The sequence below is a fragment of the Eptesicus fuscus genome, chromosome 5, assembly GCF_027574615.1.
Source record: "Eptesicus fuscus isolate TK198812 chromosome 5, DD_ASM_mEF_20220401, whole genome shotgun sequence".
Lineage (NCBI taxonomy): Eukaryota > Metazoa > Chordata > Mammalia > Chiroptera > Vespertilionidae > Eptesicus > Eptesicus fuscus.
Window position 1 is genome coordinate 66,222,933 of NC_072477.1, and position 21,396 is coordinate 66,244,328.

The 21,396-nt window shown below is 47.9% G+C and overlaps 1 protein-coding gene across 1 annotated transcript; it reads left to right on the forward strand.

Moving 5' to 3' along the window:
* Positions 1 to 10,858: 10,858 nt before the first annotated feature.
* On the forward strand, positions 10,859 to 12,929 carry RHOV (ras homolog family member V). Its single transcript, XM_008143014.3, has 3 exons — positions 10,859 to 11,173; positions 11,352 to 11,410; positions 11,602 to 12,929. The coding sequence occupies exons 1-3, from the start codon at positions 10,966 to 10,968 to the stop codon at positions 12,043 to 12,045; spliced, it is 711 nt and encodes a 236-aa protein (XP_008141236.1). The 5' UTR covers positions 10,859 to 10,965; the 3' UTR covers positions 12,046 to 12,929.
* Positions 12,930 to 21,396: the final 8,467 nt, after the last annotated feature.

Genomic DNA, 21,396 nt, shown 5'->3' on the forward strand with positions numbered 1-21,396 from the left:
TCCACACTAGGCTTCCCCCATCCTTAGGGGTATGGAAGGCCTCCCAAGGGGCATGAGGAACCAAATAGTTTTAAGGGAATCAGTGACCAAAGCCTCAGCTTCCCTTGGCTCTTTTCTAAAAGTAACCAGCCAGAGCAGGTGCCTGGGAGCAAGGGCAGGCTCCCTTCCCCCGCCCTTGCTTCTCTTTAAAAGGAAAGTGGGCCACTCATTAACCTGGGTAGGGAGACAGCCCCACACCTCAGCGCATCGCTTTAGGGCAGAAAAATCTGCAGAGACCCCTGGAATTACTGCTGCTATTCCCACAAAAAGGACAAAGACGAGATAACACGTTCCTTGTACATCAAATGGTTTGTAGTTCTTTAACTCGAATACAACTTGAGAACCTAAACAGGTTTTTAAAAAAATTAATTTCAGAGCGGAAGGGAGAGGGAAAGAGATATAGAAACATCTATGATGAGAGAGAATCATTGATTGGCTGCTTCTGCATGCCCCCTACTGGGAGTCAAGCCTGCAACCGACCAGGAATCAAACCGTGACCTCCTGGTTCATAGGTCAGTGCTCAACCACTGAGCCCCACCAGCCAGGCCACTTAAGCTGGTTTTAACTGACTGGAAAAAAGTCACTAACATTTTTGGCATATAATTTTTAATTAATTTATTGTTGACAGTATTACAGATGTCCCCATTTCCCCCACTTTGTGACATATAATTTTTATATGTACATGTTTTTATTGGTTTCAGAGAGGAAGGGAGAGAGAGATAGAAAGGTCAATGATGGGAGAGAATCATTGATTGGTTGCCTCCTGCACGCCCCTACTGGGGATCCAGCTGGCAACCTGGGCATGTGCCCTTTACCAGAATTGAACCCAGGACCCTTCAGTCCGCAGGCCGATGCTCTATCCACTGAGCCAAACCAACTAGGGTGTGGCATATAATTTTGAAGGGGGTCACATATTCTAGTATTATTGCTGTACCAAACCTCCTTTCATTCCCAGCTAATGATTTATGTGAACAAAGTTTCTCCACATTTATATCAACACAAAACAAAAAATATATAGGAAGAGAATTGATGCTGAACTTTGTCTCAGTCAAGCATTCTATCCAGGAATACACGAACTGCTTGAAAATATAAACAAAAAAGTCATGTATCTAATCAAGAGATGTATTTCTAATATAATTTGATTTTTTATGTATAATTATTTTTACCAAAATGTGTAATATATTACCCTGGCCAGTGTGGCTCAGTTGGTTGGGCATCATCCCATGTGCCAAAAGGTTGCAGGTTTGAAAAAAAAAAAAAAAGGTTGCAGGTTTAATTCCTGGTCAGGGCACATGCTCGGGTTTCGCACAATCCCTGGATGCAGGAGTGGGGGGCGGGCAGGGGAGGAGGGCATTCAATGCAGGAGGTGGCTGATCGATTTTTCTCTCTCTCTTTCTCCCTTCCTCTCTCTCTAAAATCAATAAAAACATTTTAAAAATTCCAATGCATGTATTTGAAAGAGTGAGGTAATAGTTTTATTTAAACATCAATATTCACAGTATGCTGGAAGTGACATCCTTTGCAACTACTGGGTCTTAAAGTGAAAAGTTTTAGTATTTGGTATAGTTTTATAAACTTCTTTTGGGGAGTATGGATCTTAGTGGGGTCCATGCTTTGACCAGCACCACCTCTGCCAGGAGCCACTCCCAGGCTGGTCCGTGGCTGTCTTCCCACCACCCCCCATGCAATTTCTCAGGCCCCCCTCCTTTGCAGGATACAAATCACACTCAGCCACATGCTGCCGTTGGACTGGTCACCTAGCCCCTCTGAGCTCCTCTTCTTTCCTCAACTGTTAACCTTAACTTTCTCCACTGTGTCCATCTCTAACCTTCTGTGAGTCTCTGAAAGCCAAATCCTTGTCACAGTCCAGTTAGGGACATTTGGGGACAGGGCCCAGGAAATAAGGGTTTCCAGGACGCTGCCTCAGAGCCAGTCACTATGCTTACTATCCGTCCTTTAGTGTAGGATACTTTTCAAAAGATGCCTAAGTCAGGGAACCTTCTCTGATTAATACGAAACCCATAAAATCTAACAACCAGCCCTTGTCCTGCATCCAACCTTTTAGATCATAAGACCTGACACACCGTAAGGATTTGGGAAGTGCCTGTTGAATGAATGCATGACCTGACATGTTAATGTGCATTTACATGGTTACATATGTCACACTGCATATGTCTGAATTAAACCTGCCTACACAATGGCCTCTTGCAGAAACTGTTCTAAACTTTTAAAATTAATGAGATTTTTTTTTGTATTTAAAAGCAATAGGAAAAAAAAAAAACAGCAATAGCAACAACAACAATAAAATCCAAACTGTTTAAAAAGACCATCAATACCAAGTGTGTGAGGCTGTGGAGCATCTGGGACTTATTGCTGGTGGGAATGTAAGATGGTACAACCACTAACAGCCACTTACCATGCACTTACTTTATGATGCAGCAATTCCGTACGTGGGTATTTACCCAAGAGAAAGAAAACATATGTCCACGTCAAGATTTGTATATGAATGTTCATAGCAACTTTATTCTTAATAGCCCCAAACTGGAAATAACTCAAATGTCCACCACTAAGATAATAAACATATATCCCTGGCCTAGTAGCTTAGTTGGTTAGAGCGCTGACCTATATGCCAACGTTGTGGATTTGACCTCTGGTCAGAGCACATACAAGAATCAACCAATGGCCGAAACCGGTTTGGCTCGGTGGATAGAGCGTCGGTCTGCGGACTGAAAGGTCCCAGGTTCGATTCCGGTCAAGGGCATGTACATTGGTTGCGGGCACATCCCCAGTAGGGGGTGTGTAGGAGGCAGCTGGTCGATGTTTCTCTCTCATCGATGTTTCTAGCTCTCTATCCCTCTCCCTTCCTCTCTGTAAAAAATCAATAAAAATATATTTAAAAAAAAAAAGAATCAACCAATGAACACATCAGTAAGTGGAACAAAAAATTTGATATCTCTCTCTCTCTCTCTCTTTCCAAAAATCAATAAAAATTTTTCCAAAAAAAAGAGAGAATAAGCAAATAAATAGTGGTATATCCATACAATGGAATACTATTCAGCAATAAAAAAGAACAAATTAACCTTACACACAACATGAATGAATCTTAAAAACATGCTGAGCACAAGAAACCATACATGAGAGTACTTAGAGCATGATTTTATTTATTTGAAGTTCTAAAACAGGCAAAAATTAAGCTATAGTGACAGAAAGCTGATCAGTGTTTGCCCAGAACCTGCATGGGGGTGGAGGATTGACTGGAAAGGAGCAAGAAGGAACATTTTAAGGGAGATGGAAATGTTTTGTATCTTGATTGTGGTGGTGGTGATAACATAGGTGGACATACTAGTTGAAATTCATTGAACTGTACACTTAAAATGGGTGCATCCTGTATATAAATGATCTCTCAATAAAGCTGATTACAACACAAAATTTAAAAAAGATCTCTGACCACTCTAGCCAGTTTGGCTCAGTGGATAGAGCTGCATACTGAAGGGTCCCAGGTTTGATTCCGGTCAAGGTCATATGCCCGGGTTGTGGGCTCAATCCCCAGTAGGGGGCGTGCAGGAGGCAGCCCATCAGTGATTCTCTCATCATTGATCTCTCTCTCTCTCTCTCTCTCTCTCTCTTTTTCTCTCTCTCTCTCTCTCTCCCTTCCTCTCTGAAATCAATAAAAATATATTTAAAATAATATTTAAAAAATCTCTGACCAAATGTCAGCATGGTAATTAGTGTATATAAGGCAAAAGATAATAAAACAATAGATAATCCACTTTGTAGCTCATCATTCTTAAGGGAAGGACTAAAGAGAGGGTGTTATTGGACCTGGGCTCTGAGATCTGGCTCTCTCTTGCTGGTGAGACCTCGGGCGAGTCACTTAACCTCTATGAAGACTCAGTGCCCTCATCTATGAAATAAAGATAACAATAACGTTACTAGTATGTTAGAATGATGACTCGAATAAACACTAGTTTCTTTTTGTGCTCCCTATATGGATCACAGAAGACAAAATTCTGAACCTTACCTGACCTGGCAAACGGGTGTTGTTCATTCTCGGGCAGGGCCTTGGCTGCACCTGAACAAATGTGCCCTGACCCGGGAGGAAGACAATTATAATAATAGTGCACCCTTGCAGAGCACTCTCTGTGTGGCTATTCTGATTCCCACAACATTCTACAAGGTAAGAACTTCTTTAATCCTATTTTACAGACAAGCAGAGAAGAGAACAGCTAGTGACACAAGCCGGATACCAATCCAGATGCTTTGTCCCAGAGCCCGTGCTCTGAAGCATCAAGCTAACTCGTCTCTTGTTGGCAAAGTTGTCCTTGGAGATAAAAGAGGGGAAATGAATTGGATTCAGATAGTAGCTTTATATAAACTTAAATATGAACCAGAGCTATACCTTTTCTGTAAGTTCTTTCATATAAAATTGGTGAAAGCTGATTGCATGATGGTTTGGAAAATCCGGCTCTGTTCCTAGTTTCAAGTGCTGTGGTCTTTCTGAAGAACAGGCTGTAACTACTAACAGGGGCAAAAAGAGATCTACTTGGGGTGACCAACCCTCCCGGATTTAGCACTGAAAGTTCTGTTCCCTGGGACACCTTTAGTCCTGGTCACCCTAGGCTGAGCTGTTCCCCAGTGAGAGAAGCTGTGGTGTGACCTGGATCAGGCTCCTGCCTCTCTTTCCAGCTCGTTCGCACAACTTTTAGTTCCAAACTAGACCACACTCTCTCTACTCTCTCTGTCCCCTCTGTGCCTGATTCCTGCTGTTTCTTCAGGTTGCTTCCAAGCCTTCTTTGCTTGACTCATACTCATTCCAAATCCAGCCAGACTGCTGCAGTTCAGCAGGTTCATGCCAGTATGGCCACCAGTTGTTAAAATACCCACCTCCCTGAATGTGCCCCTCCCTGTCATTCTCCACAGGATCCAACCACTAAAGGGTTAATGCCAAGCATACCAGATTTCTTCTAAAAAGCTGCTCTAGCACAAGACTAGCATCTTTTTAAAAAAAGATTTTTCAAGTTTTTAAAAAACGTTTTTATTGATTTTGGAGAGGGAGAAGGAGAGAGAGAAACATTGATATGAGAGTAAAACATTGATAGGCTGCCTCCTGCACACCCCACACTGGGGGTAGAGCCCACACCCAGGTCACATGCCTTGATGGGAATCAAACCCAAAACCTTTTGGAGCATAGGAGGGCGCCCAACCAACTGAGCCATACCAGCCAGGGCAGAACTAGCATATTTCTGAGGCCATGTCAGGTGCTAAATAATTGATCCCTGATATAACTATGTATAATGTAAATTTATGTGAGCAATGCCAAGAAGAGAATTTGGAGTGAAATGAGTATTAATTGAATACTTGTTTACTTGGTCCTCTTTTTGTAAAGTGGCTGATGACCATCATGACCATGATTATCATCAATGCTCTACGGTTAACTCCAGAGACTTGAATGGACCTCAGCAGTATCAGCTTCTGTTCAAGAGGAGGCTTTGGACCACTGGAGCCAGTCTTTGGGGAGAAGCAAGTAGGGATTTGGTTGGGCCTAGCGCTTGGCCATTTGGACAAGTACTTGTGGCATCAGGGAAGGTGGGGTGCCGGAAACAAATCAGTTTCACTAAAAGAGAGATGTTGACAGGAAGCCAGGAAGGCTGGTCAACAACCTTAATTGCTCTAACCACTCACCCTTTAGTTGAGACATTGTTAGCCGAAGCAGCCTCCACCTTTGTTTGTCCCATGCAAGTTTCTGTTATTTCCTGCCTAAGGGCTACATGTAAGTTTCTGTTATTTCCTGCCTAAGGGCTACATGTACATTTCTGTTTATCTTGCCTAACATGTTTTCCCCAAAGCCTCAATAAAAGGGATGGCAGGACCAGAGCAGTGAGTAGTTCTCCCACTAGAGTTGGACTACCGCCTGGTCCCCCATTTCGCCAAATTGAATTTCTTCAAGTCTCCTTTCACTTGTGTGCGGCCCTTCTCCAGAACTCGAACCCTGAACTGGAACCCTGAACCACACGGGACATGAAAGGGATTCCTACAGTGGGGCAACCCACCAATAAGTCTTCTTATCATTTGGCAAACCATGCTTCACCATTCATGTATTAATTCATTCCACAAGTAGTTAATAAGTTCCTACAGTGAGATGCTACTGGGCTGAGGCAGTAAGAGCTCAGAGATCTTCCCTGTCCTCTAGCTGCTTATAGTCTAACTGGAGACCCAGTGCATGAAAATTCATGAACTGGAAGGGGGCGTCCCTCAGCCCGGCCTGCCCCCTCTCACAGTCCGGGATCCCTCAGGAGCGGGAGGCGAGCCGGCGATCAGGAGAGGCGATGCCCCATTACACCTCTGCTGCTGCCACTGCCGGCAGCACAAACCTCAGCCGGCCCTGGTTACCTGAGCCTGGGGCGGCCCTGGACAGCTGGGCAGCCACCATCTGAGGCTTGCCTGCGCCTCGGGCTGGCCCTGAGCAGCTGGGGGGCTGAGGGGGCTGGGGGACTCCTGAGGCAGGCACGTGGAGCAGCCGGACCTGTCTGGTTGGTGGGCCCGGCGTGCCATCCACCTGCCGCCCCAGCGGGGCTGAGAGGACTGGGCGCCGCCATATTTGAGGGTGTGACAGTCAACTAGCATATTCCCTCCTTATTGGCTGTGGGTGCTGCCATCTTTGATTGGGGCAGTCAATTAGCATATTCCCTCCTTATTGCTCTGGTAGTGCATTTTTTCTTTTTCTCTAAATATACAATAAATGTATTTTTTAAACTTTAGTAACTTTTAAAAATTACTTTATTGATTAAGGTATCACATATTTGTCATCAACCCCACCCTAGTAACTTTTTTTTTTTTTTTCAAAAGTAGCATGTTCATCTCAGAAAAAGGAGAAAATGCTGATAAGCAACATAGTACTAATAGCTAACATGCTTAATGCTCATTCTTTGTCAGGCAAAACAAGCTTCTCACCTAGTGGTAATGACTCACATTTTGTATATATCCTTCATATAGGACTCTCTTTTATTCTCAGTGTTCACTTTTTAAAAATACTTGGGCTCAAAATGTTTATATAATTCTGTATCATTTAACATTATCTTTTAACATTTTCCCATGTCATTGAAAATTCTTTTAAGAATCATTTCCAGTGACTGTTTACCCTATCCTGGGAGATACTCTAACTGGTACCGAGCCAGGCAGAGACTCTACCCTCTCTCTGTGGCTGATAGGGACTCCCTGCAGGTTTTTAAAAAATCCTCACCCAAGGATATGTTTGTGTTGATTTTTATAGAGAAAGGAAGTGAGACGAGGGTGGGGGGTGAGAAACATCACTGTCAGGGACACGTTTTAGTTTTTTTTTTGTTTTCTTTTGTTGTTATTTAATAAACTTTGTTTTAGAACAGGTTAGATTTATAGAAAAATTGAGACGATAATAAGAGGGTTCCCATATATGTCACACCCAGGTTCCCCCATTATGAACATCTTACATTACTATGGGACATTTGTCACAGTTAATGAACCAGCACTGATACATTATTATTCACTAACGTTCAGGTTTTATTCAGAATTCCTTGTCCTTTTTCTGTCCCAGGAACCCAGGCAGCAGACATTACATTTTACCATGCCTCCTTAGGCTCCTCTTGACTATGACAGTTTTTCAGATTGTCCTTGTTTTCGATTACCTTGACTGTTTATATTTTTCCTTTATTGATTTTTATTTTTATTAATATAGTTTTATTTATTTCACAGAGGAAGGGAGAGGGAGACTGGGAATTGAACAGTGACCTCTTGGTTCCTGGGTTGACACTCAACTGCTGAGCCACACCAGCCAGGTGACCTTGACAGTTTTGTGGGGGTTTTTCAATAGCCAGTTTGCCTTTTTTAAAAAATTTCTTTATTAAGTTATTACATATGTGTCCTTATCCCCCCATTACCCCCTTGACAGTTTTGAAGCGTACTGTACTGGGCAGAGATTTTGTAGAATATCTCTCAAGTGGAACTTTTCTGATGCTTTTCTTTCTTCATTTTTCTTCTGATGTTTTTCTTATTAGATTGGTGTTCCTGTGGGGAAGGCCAGAGGTAAAAATGCCATTGCATCACATCATATCAAGGGGACCTACTATGAACTGGATCTTAATTTTGATCGCCTGGTTGAAAGAGTGTTAAGGATTCCCCACTGTAATGTTACTCGTCTGCCCCTCCCCCCATCCCTTCAAACTGTCCTCTTTGGAAGGAAGTCACGATGCACAGTAGGGGTTTATGCTCCCCCTTGAGGGCGGACTATATACATACATTATTTGGAATTCTCCATGGGAAATTTGCCTATTATCCCCCTTTTATTTGTGGGTTCAATCATTTATTTATGTCATAACAGACCTGTGGATATTTATTTTATACTTTAGGCTATCGTCCAATAATTCTGTACCTTGCTGCTCACATTGTTCCAGATTTGGCCTTTGGAAGCTCTTTCAGTTGGCTCCTGTGTCCATTTGTCGTATCTCCATCTTCCTCTTCTTTTATTTGTTTACACTTCCTTCTGTACTACAAAATGCTACAGGCTCATCTTGTGTATTTCCTGGCCGGGTCCTAAAATTAATCATTTCTCCAAGGAGAATGTCAGGGGCAAGTTTAAATCTTAGCAAATGTGCTGTGACTGGAAAGTGATCTGACAGGTGGGCCGTGAGACTCAACCCACCTTTAGGAGGGTATTTTCCCAGCAGCAGCAGCCAGAAGTGCAAGTCCTGGCTGAGAAATAGGTGACTCACCAGCTCCCCAGGTTGTCTCCTCCCTCCCCCTCTTGCTGACAAGACTGTCCCTAAACCAGCTCCGACAGAGGGACCCAGGTCAGAGTGTCCCCGCCCATTGGGCTAGAGAAGAATGGCCTGTCTCAGGCCAAGTCAAAGCTTTTACCCATGCCCAGCAGACACCTCCCCCCATTTGTGTATTATATATACTCCTCCTACCTACAGAAAGTATTAAACAGGATTACTCTTAAATTTACAGCTACAATTAAACTATTATTAAAACTTGGGTAAGCCTGGCCGGCGTGGCTTAGTGGTTGAGTGTCGACCTATGAACCAGGAGGTCACAATTCGATTTCCAGTTGGGGCACATGCCCTCCCAGGTTTCGGGTTCCGACCCCTAGTGTGGGGCATGCAGGAGGCAGCCGATCAAGGATTCTCTCTCATCATTGATGTTTCTATCTCTCTCTCCCTCTCCCTTCCTCTCTGAAATCAATAAAAATGTGTATATTCTTTAAAACGTGGGTAAAAGGACAAGGGCACTGTGAAGAAGAGCGTGTGTGTGTGTGTGTGTGTGTAGGCTGGGACAACTTGCCTACGTTCCCCAAATCACAGATTGCAAGCACCAGAAGGGCTTTCAGAAATAAATGCACTTATGGGTTAAGTGATTTCTCAGGAAGTCACACAGCAAATGAGCTGAAGAACTAGGAATGCTGTGACAGGTCTCCTGATGTTCAAATCCCCATTCTTTCCTCCCTTTCCAGGACAGTGAAAAGAACAGTTTTCAGACCTTCTGTGGGATACAATGGCAAGACAACACCTTGAGGCCTTTTTCACTTGCTAGGTGAATAAACATGTGTGGATGTGGCTGAGAAGTCTTTGGGACTATAATTAAGGATTATTAGCATCCCCAGATGTTTGGACATAGGAGAAATAGGATGTAGACATGGGGATATAGAAGTGGATAGTGCGGATCCTACCATTTTAATGGTTAAAATCAGCAACTTTCTAGCTGTTGTCCTCAGCTTTTGAATAAAAACAAAAGAAGAAAAAGAAAGAAAAACATAAAAACAGGGATTCTAAGACTTTCCCCAAGAGATTCAGAGATTTGGATTTGTGGGTTTTTATACTGCCAACTGTTTGAGAAGTAGGATTATCTCTTCCCTTTAATATTCACTGCCTTCTTCCCCTCCCAAAACTCTCCCTGCAACAACTCATGAAGGGCACATTTTGAATGATTTTTGTATAGGCTGAAATGAAAGACTGCCTTGGAGTTTAGAGAAAGGATTCTGGGCCTGACGTCACTCGGTGGTGTGGCTGCAAGAGAGATGAAATCAGCATCAGGTTACTCTTCACTTGCTCTCCTGGTGACCTCTGTAGGCCACCTGCGATATCTTGTCTGTCTATAAACTCCCTAGGGTAAGGACAGTGGGTGGCCCAGAGTCGCATGTGCTTTTGATGATGGTGATGAAGAAGAAGAAGAAGAAGACGACGACAATATTAGGGGCATTTCGGACTTAGAAAATATTCACATGAGGAACTGTACTTGAAGATCCCCCAGCTGGGCTCTCCAACAGCGCAGGGTGGAGGTGTTTCAGGCCTGCCTTCTGAGGAAGCTGTGCCGCGAAAGGGAGTACAATACATTCCTGACTGCTGTGTTCACGCTCGAGTGTATTTTCTGCCTCTTCATGGTCCATATACTTTTTAAAATCATTCTTTAATTAATAAAATTATTATCCAGACTTTTTATACCCGTACAACCATATGTCAGGTTTGTTTTAGTTTGAATACGTTTCATTTGAACTAGCTGCACTTGGTGTTCCGCCACTTGCTTCCTCTTCCTAAAGATACATCCTCCATATCTTTCTCCGGCAAAACACCCACATCTGCCTCATTTTGGCGATTCTTTGTCCTGGTACCTGTGCGGTTCTCTGAGCGTCATTTCCCCGTCATTTCTCCGCCCGCCTCTCTTCCTCGGGTTTGAGATCCCCGTGGGGCGCCCGCAGGGGGCGGGGCGGGAGGAGGCCCGGCGGGTGGGCGGGGCCGGGCCCATGGGATATGCAGATGAGGTGGGCGGGGCCCGTGTATAAGGGCGGTTAGCGGCCGGCGGCGCGCCGAGCCTCGGCGGACGGAGTCGGAGGCGGCGGCGGACCCGGCTTCTCCCGGCGCAGCGGAGCCTGGTCCTGGGCTGTCCCCGCAGCGGGCCATGCCCCCGCGGGAGCTGAGCGAGGCCGAGTCGTCCCCACTCCGGGCCCCGACCCCTCCCCCGCGGCGGGGCAGCGCGACCACGGAGCTGGGCATCAAGTGCGTGCTGGTGGGCGACGGCGCCGTGGGCAAGAGCAGCCTCATCGTCAGCTACACCTGCAATGGGTACCCCGCGTGCTACCGACCCACGGCGCTGGACACCTTCTCCGGTAGGCTCTCCGGCCGCCGGGGGCGGGGCCGTGCACCTGGGGCGGGGGCCGGCGGGCGGGCGGGGGCCGGCGGGAAGCCCCTCACGAGGGGGGCGCGCCGGGCCGGAGGTGGCGCTGTGAGGCCTGGTGGGCCCCGACGCCTCCCTCACTCGGACCACCCTCCAACCCCGCCCTACAGTGCAAGTCCTGGTGGACGGGGCGCCGGTGCGCATCGAGCTCTGGGACACGGCGGGACAGGTGAGAAGCTGGCAATGGCCGCTACTGGTCTGGGGGGAGGTGGTCCGGAGGCTGGGAGGACCCCAGACGCATCAGGCATGGAGGAGGCCTTGGGCCCCCGGCTACGAGTCTATGTGGAAAGCGAATTCCCCGCTCCCTGTGATGGGGAATAAATAATCCTACTAATGAGTGACCTGGCCTTCCCATCCCAGGAAGACTTTGACCGCCTGCGCTCCCTCTGCTACCCGGACACCGATGTCTTCCTGGCCTGCTTCAGCGTAGTGCAGCCCAGCTCCTTCCAAAACATCACCGAGAAATGGCTGCCCGAGATCCGCACCCACAACCCCCAGGCGCCCGTGCTGCTGGTGGGCACCCAGGCCGATCTCAGGGACGATGTCAACGTCCTGATCCAGCTGGATCAGGGCGGCCGGGAGGGCCCCGTGCCCCAGCCCCAGGCTCAGGGCCTGGCTGAGAAGATCCGGGCCTGCTGCTACCTCGAATGCTCTGCCTTGACCCAGAAGAACTTGAAGGAGGTCTTTGACTCTGCCATTCTCAGTGCCATCGAGCACAAAGCGCGGCTGGAGAAGAAACTGAACGCCAAAGGGGTGCGCACCCTCTCCCGCTGCCGCTGGAAGAAGTTCTTCTGCTTTGTTTGAACAGCTGTGGCAGAGTAGGGAGCCTTAGACATAAGGCCACGGACATCTGGAGCCTGGGGTAGGGACTACTGGCAGGGCCAGGCTACCCCATGAGACTCAGTTCCCTTCTGAACACTATGGGGACGTGGGCCTCTAACTGCCCACTCATGCCAGGTGGAGCCTAGGGCCTGGAAGAAGGAAGGCTGGAACTTGGATTTCTGTGGTTCCAGGCTTACAGAGAAATCCCAGCACTTTGATGTTCACGGGATGGTCCTAACAGTGTCAGCCACCTCCAAGCAGTTTGGGATCCAATTCCCAGCTTCTTATCATGGGCCCGCAGGTCACGCTGGCTGAATTAGGACCCCCCTGTGGTGGTCCCCACCTCCTCCTTGGCACAGGGGTGAGGAAGAGCCCAGGGAATAGCTGGGCATCTTGGAGAGCTGGCAGGTGTCCAGCCCTATTTGGAAAGTTTGGGATGGGCTGTGTAAGGTAGAAACCAGTGAGAGATCAAGAGGGAGCAGAAAACGAGGCCCTGGAGCCTTGGGACTGGAGGCTGGGAAGGAGAAGGCAGACGAGAGAGCTAGGCCTGGAAGGAGTCAGAGGAGAGCAGAGAAGTGGAGCAGCTGAGGAGTAAGACTGATACCTGGGCTGCCCTCAACCCCCAAGGCCAGGGAGGGCGGGGCCGATCCCTGGGAAGAACTGGGTCTCAAGGCTCCCTAGGCACTGCCCAAACTGGCTGGGCTAGGAGTGGGGCCGGAAGTGAGAGACAAGGCCCAGCCGAGGAGGGGGAGAAGCTGCAAACCAGAATCTGAAGGAAGCAGGGGCTGGGGACCACCTTTTTCTCCAAGGTCGCAGCCTAGAAGGTAGGGCCGCGCAGACCGCAAATAAAGATGTCCGTTTCTGGAGCTGCTGGCTCTGTGTCGTTTCTTTGAACGATCAACCCATTGCTCTCTCACAGCCCTCCTCAAGGCCCAGCAGTGGGGACAGGGACTGGTTGGGTACCAAGGGACTGAGGCTAGATTGAAAGGTGGGGCCTGGACTAGATGGGACAGTGTGATGGGAACCGGACTGGGGGGGCAGGTTTGGGGCTCCCCGCTTGGGGCTTAGCTGGTTCCCAGGAGAGCTAGCGTGGGAAGCAGCCTGGAAACGGGTTTCCCCAGGTGTCAGCGCCAGAGCTGCTTTCCCATGACCTCACCGGGCGGGTGGTGCCCCTCCCCTCTCCCCCTCCTTTCTAGAGCACCTTGCTCAGTGCTAAGTTCTGGGGCAATCCTGAGCCCTCTAACCCTCCTTCTCAGATCCTTCTAACAGTCCTCAGGGCACAGGGGCTCCGGCTGGGGGCTCTGTTTCAGAGCCTGAGCACGAAAGGATCCCATACAGCCTAAACCTCAGCAAGTGGCCAAACTTCTTGGACTTGGGTTGATTGGACTCAGTCTTCAGCCTTGGCACTCAAAGCTCACGTAAGGACCTAGTCACAGGACCACTTGTCAATAATTTAAATAGAAATTTGGGCTCAGAAATCCTCTGGGAGTGAGGGTTCATTTTGTGAGGAACTTGAGAGGAGCAGGAATCCAGAGAACATTCCCTGAAATTGGAGCGGGAAGGAACTTTAAAGGGCACCTTGACGGGGGTGGGGGGGGGGAAGGGGAAGGGAAGGGGGGGGGAGAAACACTTTATTTCACCCATAAGGGAAGTGAGGCCCAGAGAAAAAGGTAATATCTCACTTGATATTACCAAGTGGCTGTAAGAGCACTTTGCAAACTCTAGAGTCGGGTACATGGGTAAGTGTTATTCCTGTGGAGAGGTATTTCTAAGGCACACCTCAGACACCTGTTAAAGCAACTGCTGGGCCAGGTGAGCACTCACCCTGTCTCAGTCCAGCTCCCTCTGTAGGAAGTTACAGCTTGTGCGTGTATGTGTGTGAAGAAGAGAATGGCTGAGGGACAGAAATCCCAGCCAAGTGAAACCTCAGATAATCCCCAAGTTTAGTTTTAGCCAAGACTGTCCGGCTCCTGCCCCATCAGGGCCCGTCCCCCAGAGCTCCAGCCACCTCATCTCCCTTTGTGTCCTTGCCCCTTCAGGTGGAGGTGCTGAGCTGCACAGCTGCAGCCAGGTCCTGAGGGAGTCTCACACTCCAGCTGCACAGCCTACTATTACCTCAGCCCAGCCTGACACATCCCCTGCTGGGGCAGAGACCTGGGTTCAAGATAGGGGTCTGACATCAACCACGACCTTAGGCAAATCTTTTCCCTTCTCTGTGCCTCAGTTTCCTTATTTGCAAAATGAAAGACTCAGGACTCTGAATTAGAGGTTTTTTCAACTGCTCCAAGGGTCCTTAGATGTACCAAGGATTGGGAGAGGAAGCTTAATCAGATGACCTTTGCCCTGCCCCCCCCCCCCCCCCCCCCCCCCCGTAATCTTTCCCTTAGTCTCTGATGGTACCAGCCATCCACATCACTGTGTCTCCTCTCCTGCTGGGTCGCTGAGCCAGGTCAGAACCTCCATCAGCCTCACCCGTATGTCCCTGCCACTGACGCTCCCACTCCAGTCCCTCCAGCACCACTGCCTTCCCTCTGGCACCTCTGACTCAAGACTGTTACCAGCTCTTACTGCCAGCAATGAACTCCCAGCTTCTCATTTCAGCGTTCAAGGCCTGCTCCAATCTGACCCAACCTGGACTAGGCCAGCCTGTCTCAGCGATCCCCACTTCCTGACTCCCAATTATTTCTTGAATTCTGATTCCAAGTCTTTGCTTTTGCCAAATCCTCTAGTTTGGAAAGTGTTCCCTACTCATGCCCTGTTTCTCCTCTAATCATCTTCCAAGACTGCCCTTCTCCAGGAAATGTCTCTTACCTGTGGCCGTGGCCACACTGCTCTCTCCGCACATTGAACACACAGGTCATGCACTCAAGTTGTATCTCCCCAGCTACACTGAGAGAAAGTCCCACTCATGCCTCTGTGCTCTCACAGGATCTTGGGCTCAAGCAACATTTGCTGCTGGGCTTTAAGAGCTTAAGATAAGAAGCCAACCAGTTCAGCTCCAGGTCTGTGTCACTGAAGCCTGGGACAGGCCTAAGAGCATGGCTTTGCTAGAAAGGCCTGTGAGGACCAAAGGAATTTATCTCTGGTCCCAAGCCCTGCTTCTGTCTCTCTATAACACAATCTCTCTCTACCATTTTTTTTTTTTAATTTTAGAGAGTGAGAGGAAGAGAGAGACATCAATTTGTTGTTCCACTTATTTATGCATTCATTGGTTGATTCTTGTATGTGCTTGTATGTGCCCTGACTAGGAATCGAACCTGCAACCTTGGTGTATCAGAACAACGATCTAACCAACTGAGCTACTTGGCCAGGGTCTCTCTACTTTCCTGGTACTGTTTTTATCTCTTTCTCTCTCTTTCCTTTGCTTAGATTAACTGGATAAAATTCTGTTTTTTACATATACATTTGTACATATGCCCTTATCAATGTAAAATTTTTAATGTCTGTGTAACCAACCCTTAGTGGATTTTAAATATGTATTTAGTTTTTCCATATAAATACTCAGAAAAAATTGGAAAATTCAAAGAATTAGAAGATTAAAAATTTACATAGTGTGAACTCTCAAAGATAACATTTTTAATATGTTTTTAAAAATATTTTTTTATTGATTTCAGAGAGGAAGGGAGAGGGAGAGATAGAAACATCAATGATGAGAGAGAATCATTGATTGGCTGCCTCCTGCACTGGGGACCGAGCCAGCAACCTGGGCATGTGCCCTTGACCAGAATTGAACCTGGGACCCTTCTGTCCACAGGCCGACACTCTATCCACTGAACCAAACCAGTTAGGGCTTTAATATGTTTTTATTTGATTTTTAGAGAGAGAGGAAGGGAGAGGAATAAAGAGTTAGAAACATCAATGAGAGAAATATCATCAATTGGCTGCCTCCTGCAGGCTCGCTACTGGGATCAACCCTGCAACCCGGGCATGTGCCCTGACCTGGAATCGAACTAGTGACCTCTTGGTTCAAGGGTGGACACTCAACCACTGAGCTACATCGGCCTGGCAAGATACCTACTTTTTTTAAAATTTCTTTATTGATTAAGATGTCACATATTTGTTCTCATCCCCCCATTCCCATCCCCCACCCCTCCCCACGAATGTGAGACGAGCAATAATAGTTATGCTGACAGGCAAATGAATCAGTCTGTAGTGAGTTTCTTTCTGGACCAACAGTTCTTTTGAGACCCAATTTCAATGTCCACCAGTTCCTTATGTGTACATGTCAGAACTGACCCCTCAGCTCTGGATGGTGGACAAATGGTGGTAATGCAAGTCCGACTCCCTCTGGTTTGGTCTCGCCCGGACCCAGGGGCGCAGCTTCACCCGGACTCAGGGGCGCGTGGCCTCACCCGGACCTGGGACCCAGCATCACCCAGGCCCCGGGGCACGTGGCCTCACCTGGACCCAGGTGTGCGCGGCCTCACCCGGTCCCGGGATCCAGCCTCACCCGGACCCAGGGGTGCGTGGCCTCACCCGGACCCAGGGGCGCGTGGCCTCTCCCGGACCCGGGACCCAGCCTCACCCGGACCCAGGGGCGCATGGCCTCACCCGGACCCGGGACCCAGCCTCACCCGGATCCAGGGGCGCACGGCCTCACCCGGACCCGGGACAAGATACCTACATTTCAATAAACTTTCTTCCAGTCTTTCCTTGTATGCATATTGAAAAAAAAATTTTTTTGTTTTATTAATCCTCACCCAAGACACAACAATCAGTTGTCTCCCACACTCGTCCCGACCAGGGTTGGCCATCGAACCTGCAGCCCAGGTTCATGCCCTTGACCGGGAATCGAACCCAGGACCCTTCAGTGCCCCGGCCGATGTTCTAACCACTGAGAAACACCATCCAGGGCTATATGCATATTTTGGAAGTATTTATTTGACATGTTACATGTACAATTTTGTATTTTTGCTTTTCTTTATTTAAAAATTTAACAGTAATTTTCATGTAATTATAAATTCTGAGGCTGTAACCATAGTGTCTGTTTGCTTACTATTTCACCCTGACCATAAGTAACTTCTTCAACTAGATCCCCATTTGGGGGCATTTAGGCTCTTTAACTTTTTTTTTCTATTATAAATAAGACTACAGCAATAGTTGATTATTTTTTCTACCGTTGGTTGGTGACCACTTACAGAAAAGACATTATTGTCTTTGACTTAGAAACTGGGCCCCAATACAATCCCAAGTTACTCTTTAAAAAAAAAAAAATGTTTTCATTGCTTTTAGAGAGAGAGGAAGAGAGAGGAACAGATAGAAACATTGATCTACTGCAACCTGGGCATGTGCCCTGATTGGGAATTGAACCGGCAACCTCTTGGTTCTTGGGTGAACGCTCAACCACTGAGCCACACCAGCTGGGCCCAAGTTTCTCTTGAGGGAGCTTGGGTGTCTGTGTATATGCGACTTGGTGGGGAGAGGCTCTTTCTATGGAAGCATTACTAGCAGATTGCAGGTGTCCAATCAACACAAATACTAAATGATGACATTTATATATCTGTGTCCATGTGCATTTTTCTGTGTCCCTGTTTTTGCTCTTGTGTATTTAAAGTATGTATTGTCTTTATGCAAAACTCTGAATAATCCCATATTCATGCAAGTCTGTGTATTTATGTCTGTAAATGTGGATGTCTATGTTTATAGAAATGTATATAGCTCTGTATGTGTGTCTGTATAGCCAGATGTCTGCCCTTAGGAGTGTGTATTATACACAATCCTATATGTGTGTCCGGGCCTAGTTACTTGGGGGCTGAGTGTCTATGTGTCTGTCTGCCTAAAGTCAGTTCTGTGTGGCTGTCTTTCTCCATGTGCATCTCCTGCTGGGGGTGTGTGCTGGGCCTGGGTTGGTGTGTGCCTTGCTTGCTTTCCCCCTGGGAGCAGAATAGCGCCCAGGGCAGAGGTGACACACCCTCCCTGAGCTCCCCGTTCTCCTGGGAACCAGCCTGGCAGAGTGAGTGAGACCAAGAGCAGACTGCGTCAGGAGCTCGGGCCCCTTTTGCAACCAGCCCAGGCCCCAGGCGGTTACTGTGGCTCTCACAGGTCAGACCTGCCCACTGTGCCTGGCTGCCAGGAAGCCCGGCTCCCAGCAGGGCTATGCTGTCAGCTCCCTCCTTGGGCCTGGGCCAGATCCTCCGTGAGCAGAGCTCAACCAGCTGAAGGGCCACATTAGTCACCCTGTGGCAACAGCAGGGAGTGACTTCCTGGCCTGGGCAGTGCTGGCTGTCCCAAGGGACCATGGCTTTCTGGCCCTGAACGCAGCAATGCTTAGGCAGCCTGATCTTCTCTATTATTATTTTCTCTTCTTACAACTGAACTTCAAGATAGGCCAGATGGCACTTTAAAATTATTTATTTATTTATTTATTTATTTATTTAGAGAGAAACATCAATTTGTTGTTCCACTGATTTATGCATTCATTGGTGGATTCCTATATGTGCCCTGACCAGGGGTCAAACCCCAACCTTGGCGTATTGGGACAGCACTCTAACCACCTGAGCTGCCCGGCCAGGGCCCAGATGGCTCTTATTAGCTCCACTTACCAGATGAGGAGACCGCAGCACAGAGCCACATCACCAAGGTAAAAGCAGAGCTGGGCTTTGGATCTGGGTTTTCTGACCTTGGGTCCAGGCCTCTTTCTAGTGTGCCACCTGGCAGGGGTCGGGTGGGGGTGGGGTCCGGCCCCCTAGAAATGGTTCTCTTAAAAAGTGAGGCTGGGAAGCCTGGTTTATGGGACAGACTAGGTTGTTGTAGGCTGGGTAGTGAGGCGGAGGGAGACAGGGCTGGAGGTGGGATGTGAGGAGAGATGTCAGCACTGAATCAGGCCTGCCTTTCTAGTGGAATGTTCTCAAGCCTTTCTCCATTGGACATAGGATTTGTCCCACAGCTGGGATGACTCAGATATTTTTGAAATTGAACGGGAGCTCTATTACTAACTTGGGCTTATGTTCATCCTACTTATAACCCCTTTGGAAGGCAGAGCCAGTCATTGTCACAGCTCCATGGTCTCCTTGACCCTCACCTGTGCCAATCTGCCTCTGTTCCCAGGTGTCCTGATGACTCCCCGGCCCCTTGGTAGTGAGGGGCACCAGGGGAGCCTTTGGGCCCTGTTTGGGCTTAGGGGTTCCTGGGGCCACTTGAAGCTGGAAGAAAAGCAGGCAGCACAGACCTCACTCAAGGATGCCTGACCTATGACGGCCTCCTCCCTCAGACCTGTATTCTCTGTGGCCATGTGCTGCTGCCACTGCCCATCTCCTCTCCCTGCCCAGTACCCTGCACAGCTGGGGCGATAGCACAGCTTGTCCCCCGAGGTATCCCTCCAGGGACAGCAAGATCACTCTCCTGGTGAAGACAAGGGACCTGGAACTGTGTGCATTTTCTACGTATGGCACCTCCCCACCCCTACCCAATAGGCCATGTGCTGACCACTCCATCTTCCACAGGCCTCCTGTTTCAGCCTCATCCTTGACTTGCTGGGCAACTTTGGGTAAATTACTGCCTTCCTCCTTGTCCGAGTTTCTCCCAGTTATGAAGTGGGGCTAATATTCTCTGCCCCTCCCTGGCTCCCAGGGCACCTGCAGGAATCAGCAAGATAATAGCGAGGAACTGATTTAGAGGAAGCTATCGAGAGCCAAGTGAGGAGTATCAGTGCTGGCCTGTGTTTACATGGGTGTGGACCTCGGGTTCCCAGCCTCCTGGGGCTTGGGACCAGCCCTGACAGCTTCTTGGCCTGGCTTCTGGCTCCTTTGTCGCATTTCCAGAGAAAGGACAGAAACCAAACCCAGCAGTCTGGTCGTCTGGAGATGAGACATCAGAGCAAAAACTTTGGGGTTCAGGAATGCTGGCATCCTGGCCAGGCTCTGTCCCCAACCACTGGCTGTGTGACCTTGGGCCAGTTACTGCCCCTCTCTGGCCTCAATGACTTGACTCTGATAGCCTCCCCCAGCTATGCACTCAGGGGCCCTAGAACCTGCAACGAGAGATAACATCATAGTTTTAAGATTAAAAAGATATTGCCATCTAGTCCAAGTCCTTTACTTCTCATAGATCTGTCTGGGGGCCACAGACTAACCCTGGTCAGCCAGATTACCCCAAGGTCATAAACTGATTGCAAAGGGGATCATGCAGGAGAGAGTAAGTAGGTCAGAAAAAAATCCATTGGGAAGATAACTCCAAGTGAGTGAGTGAGTCAACAAAAAGAGACTCTGTCCTCACTGTCTGTTCTCTCCTCCCTAGGTCTGCTCTGCTTCTCTCTCACCGTAATCTCCCCACTCCTCAGGCTCACCTTAACATGGCTTACGCCCAAATCCAGGAGCCTGATACTCTCCACCAAGCCCAGACGCCCTCACCTCCAATGTGTTTGAGCCTCATGAGAATGCACCACAACTGGAACCCTCAGAGCTAACTATATGGCCCAAAGACTATAAGATTCATGGTTTTGCTTTGTTCCTAGCCCTATTTTATGCTCCTTGCTCTTTTTATTCTTGGTCCTACTTTATATTCATGTCATAATTTATAGTGCCCTTTAAGATGCCTTTAAATCCTTCCTCAGCCCAGTGTAGCTCAGTGTTTGAGCGTTGACCTATGAACCAAGAGGTCACGGTTCAATTCCCGGTCAGGGCACATGCCCGGGTTGTGGGCTCAGTCCCCAGTGTGCGGTGTGCAGGAGGCAGCTGATCAATGATTCTCTCTCATCATTGGTGTTTCTATCTCTTTCTCCTTTTCCCTTCCTCTCTGAAATATATATATATATATATGTATTATATTTTTTTTTTTAAGTCCTTCCTCAGTAAGGCAAGTCATAGGCAAACAAAAAATAAGATGCCAACAATAACATCCATACAACCAGTCTTCATCTGGTGCCTGATGGCCCCTCACCTTCTGCCTGGTTCTCCTGAAGCTGGCCCTCCTGCAGTCAGCCCTGTTACTGTTGGTGGCATTGCCACCCATCCAGGCTCCCAGGACAGAAAACCTGGAGGCTCCACTGACTCCGGTTCTCCCTCCTCACAATCCAGGTACCAAGTTTTTAATTTGTCCTTTCCCCAGATCTCCAGAGCTTTCTCTTCTTTTCCATCCCCACTGTTTCTATCCCATCTCAGAGTTTCATGGACTGATGATTTGTTTCTTTCTAAAATATATCTGAATACCTGCTCAAAACATAATTATTATTACAAAAGCAATAGATATTCATTGTAGAAAACTTAGAAAATGCAGGTTGACAAAAAGAAGAAAACAAAAACCACCTGTCATTTTATCATGAGAGATAACACTGTGGACATTTGGGTAAATATTTCTCAGTTTTGTTTTGTCTTTTTTTAAAATCCACAACAAGGG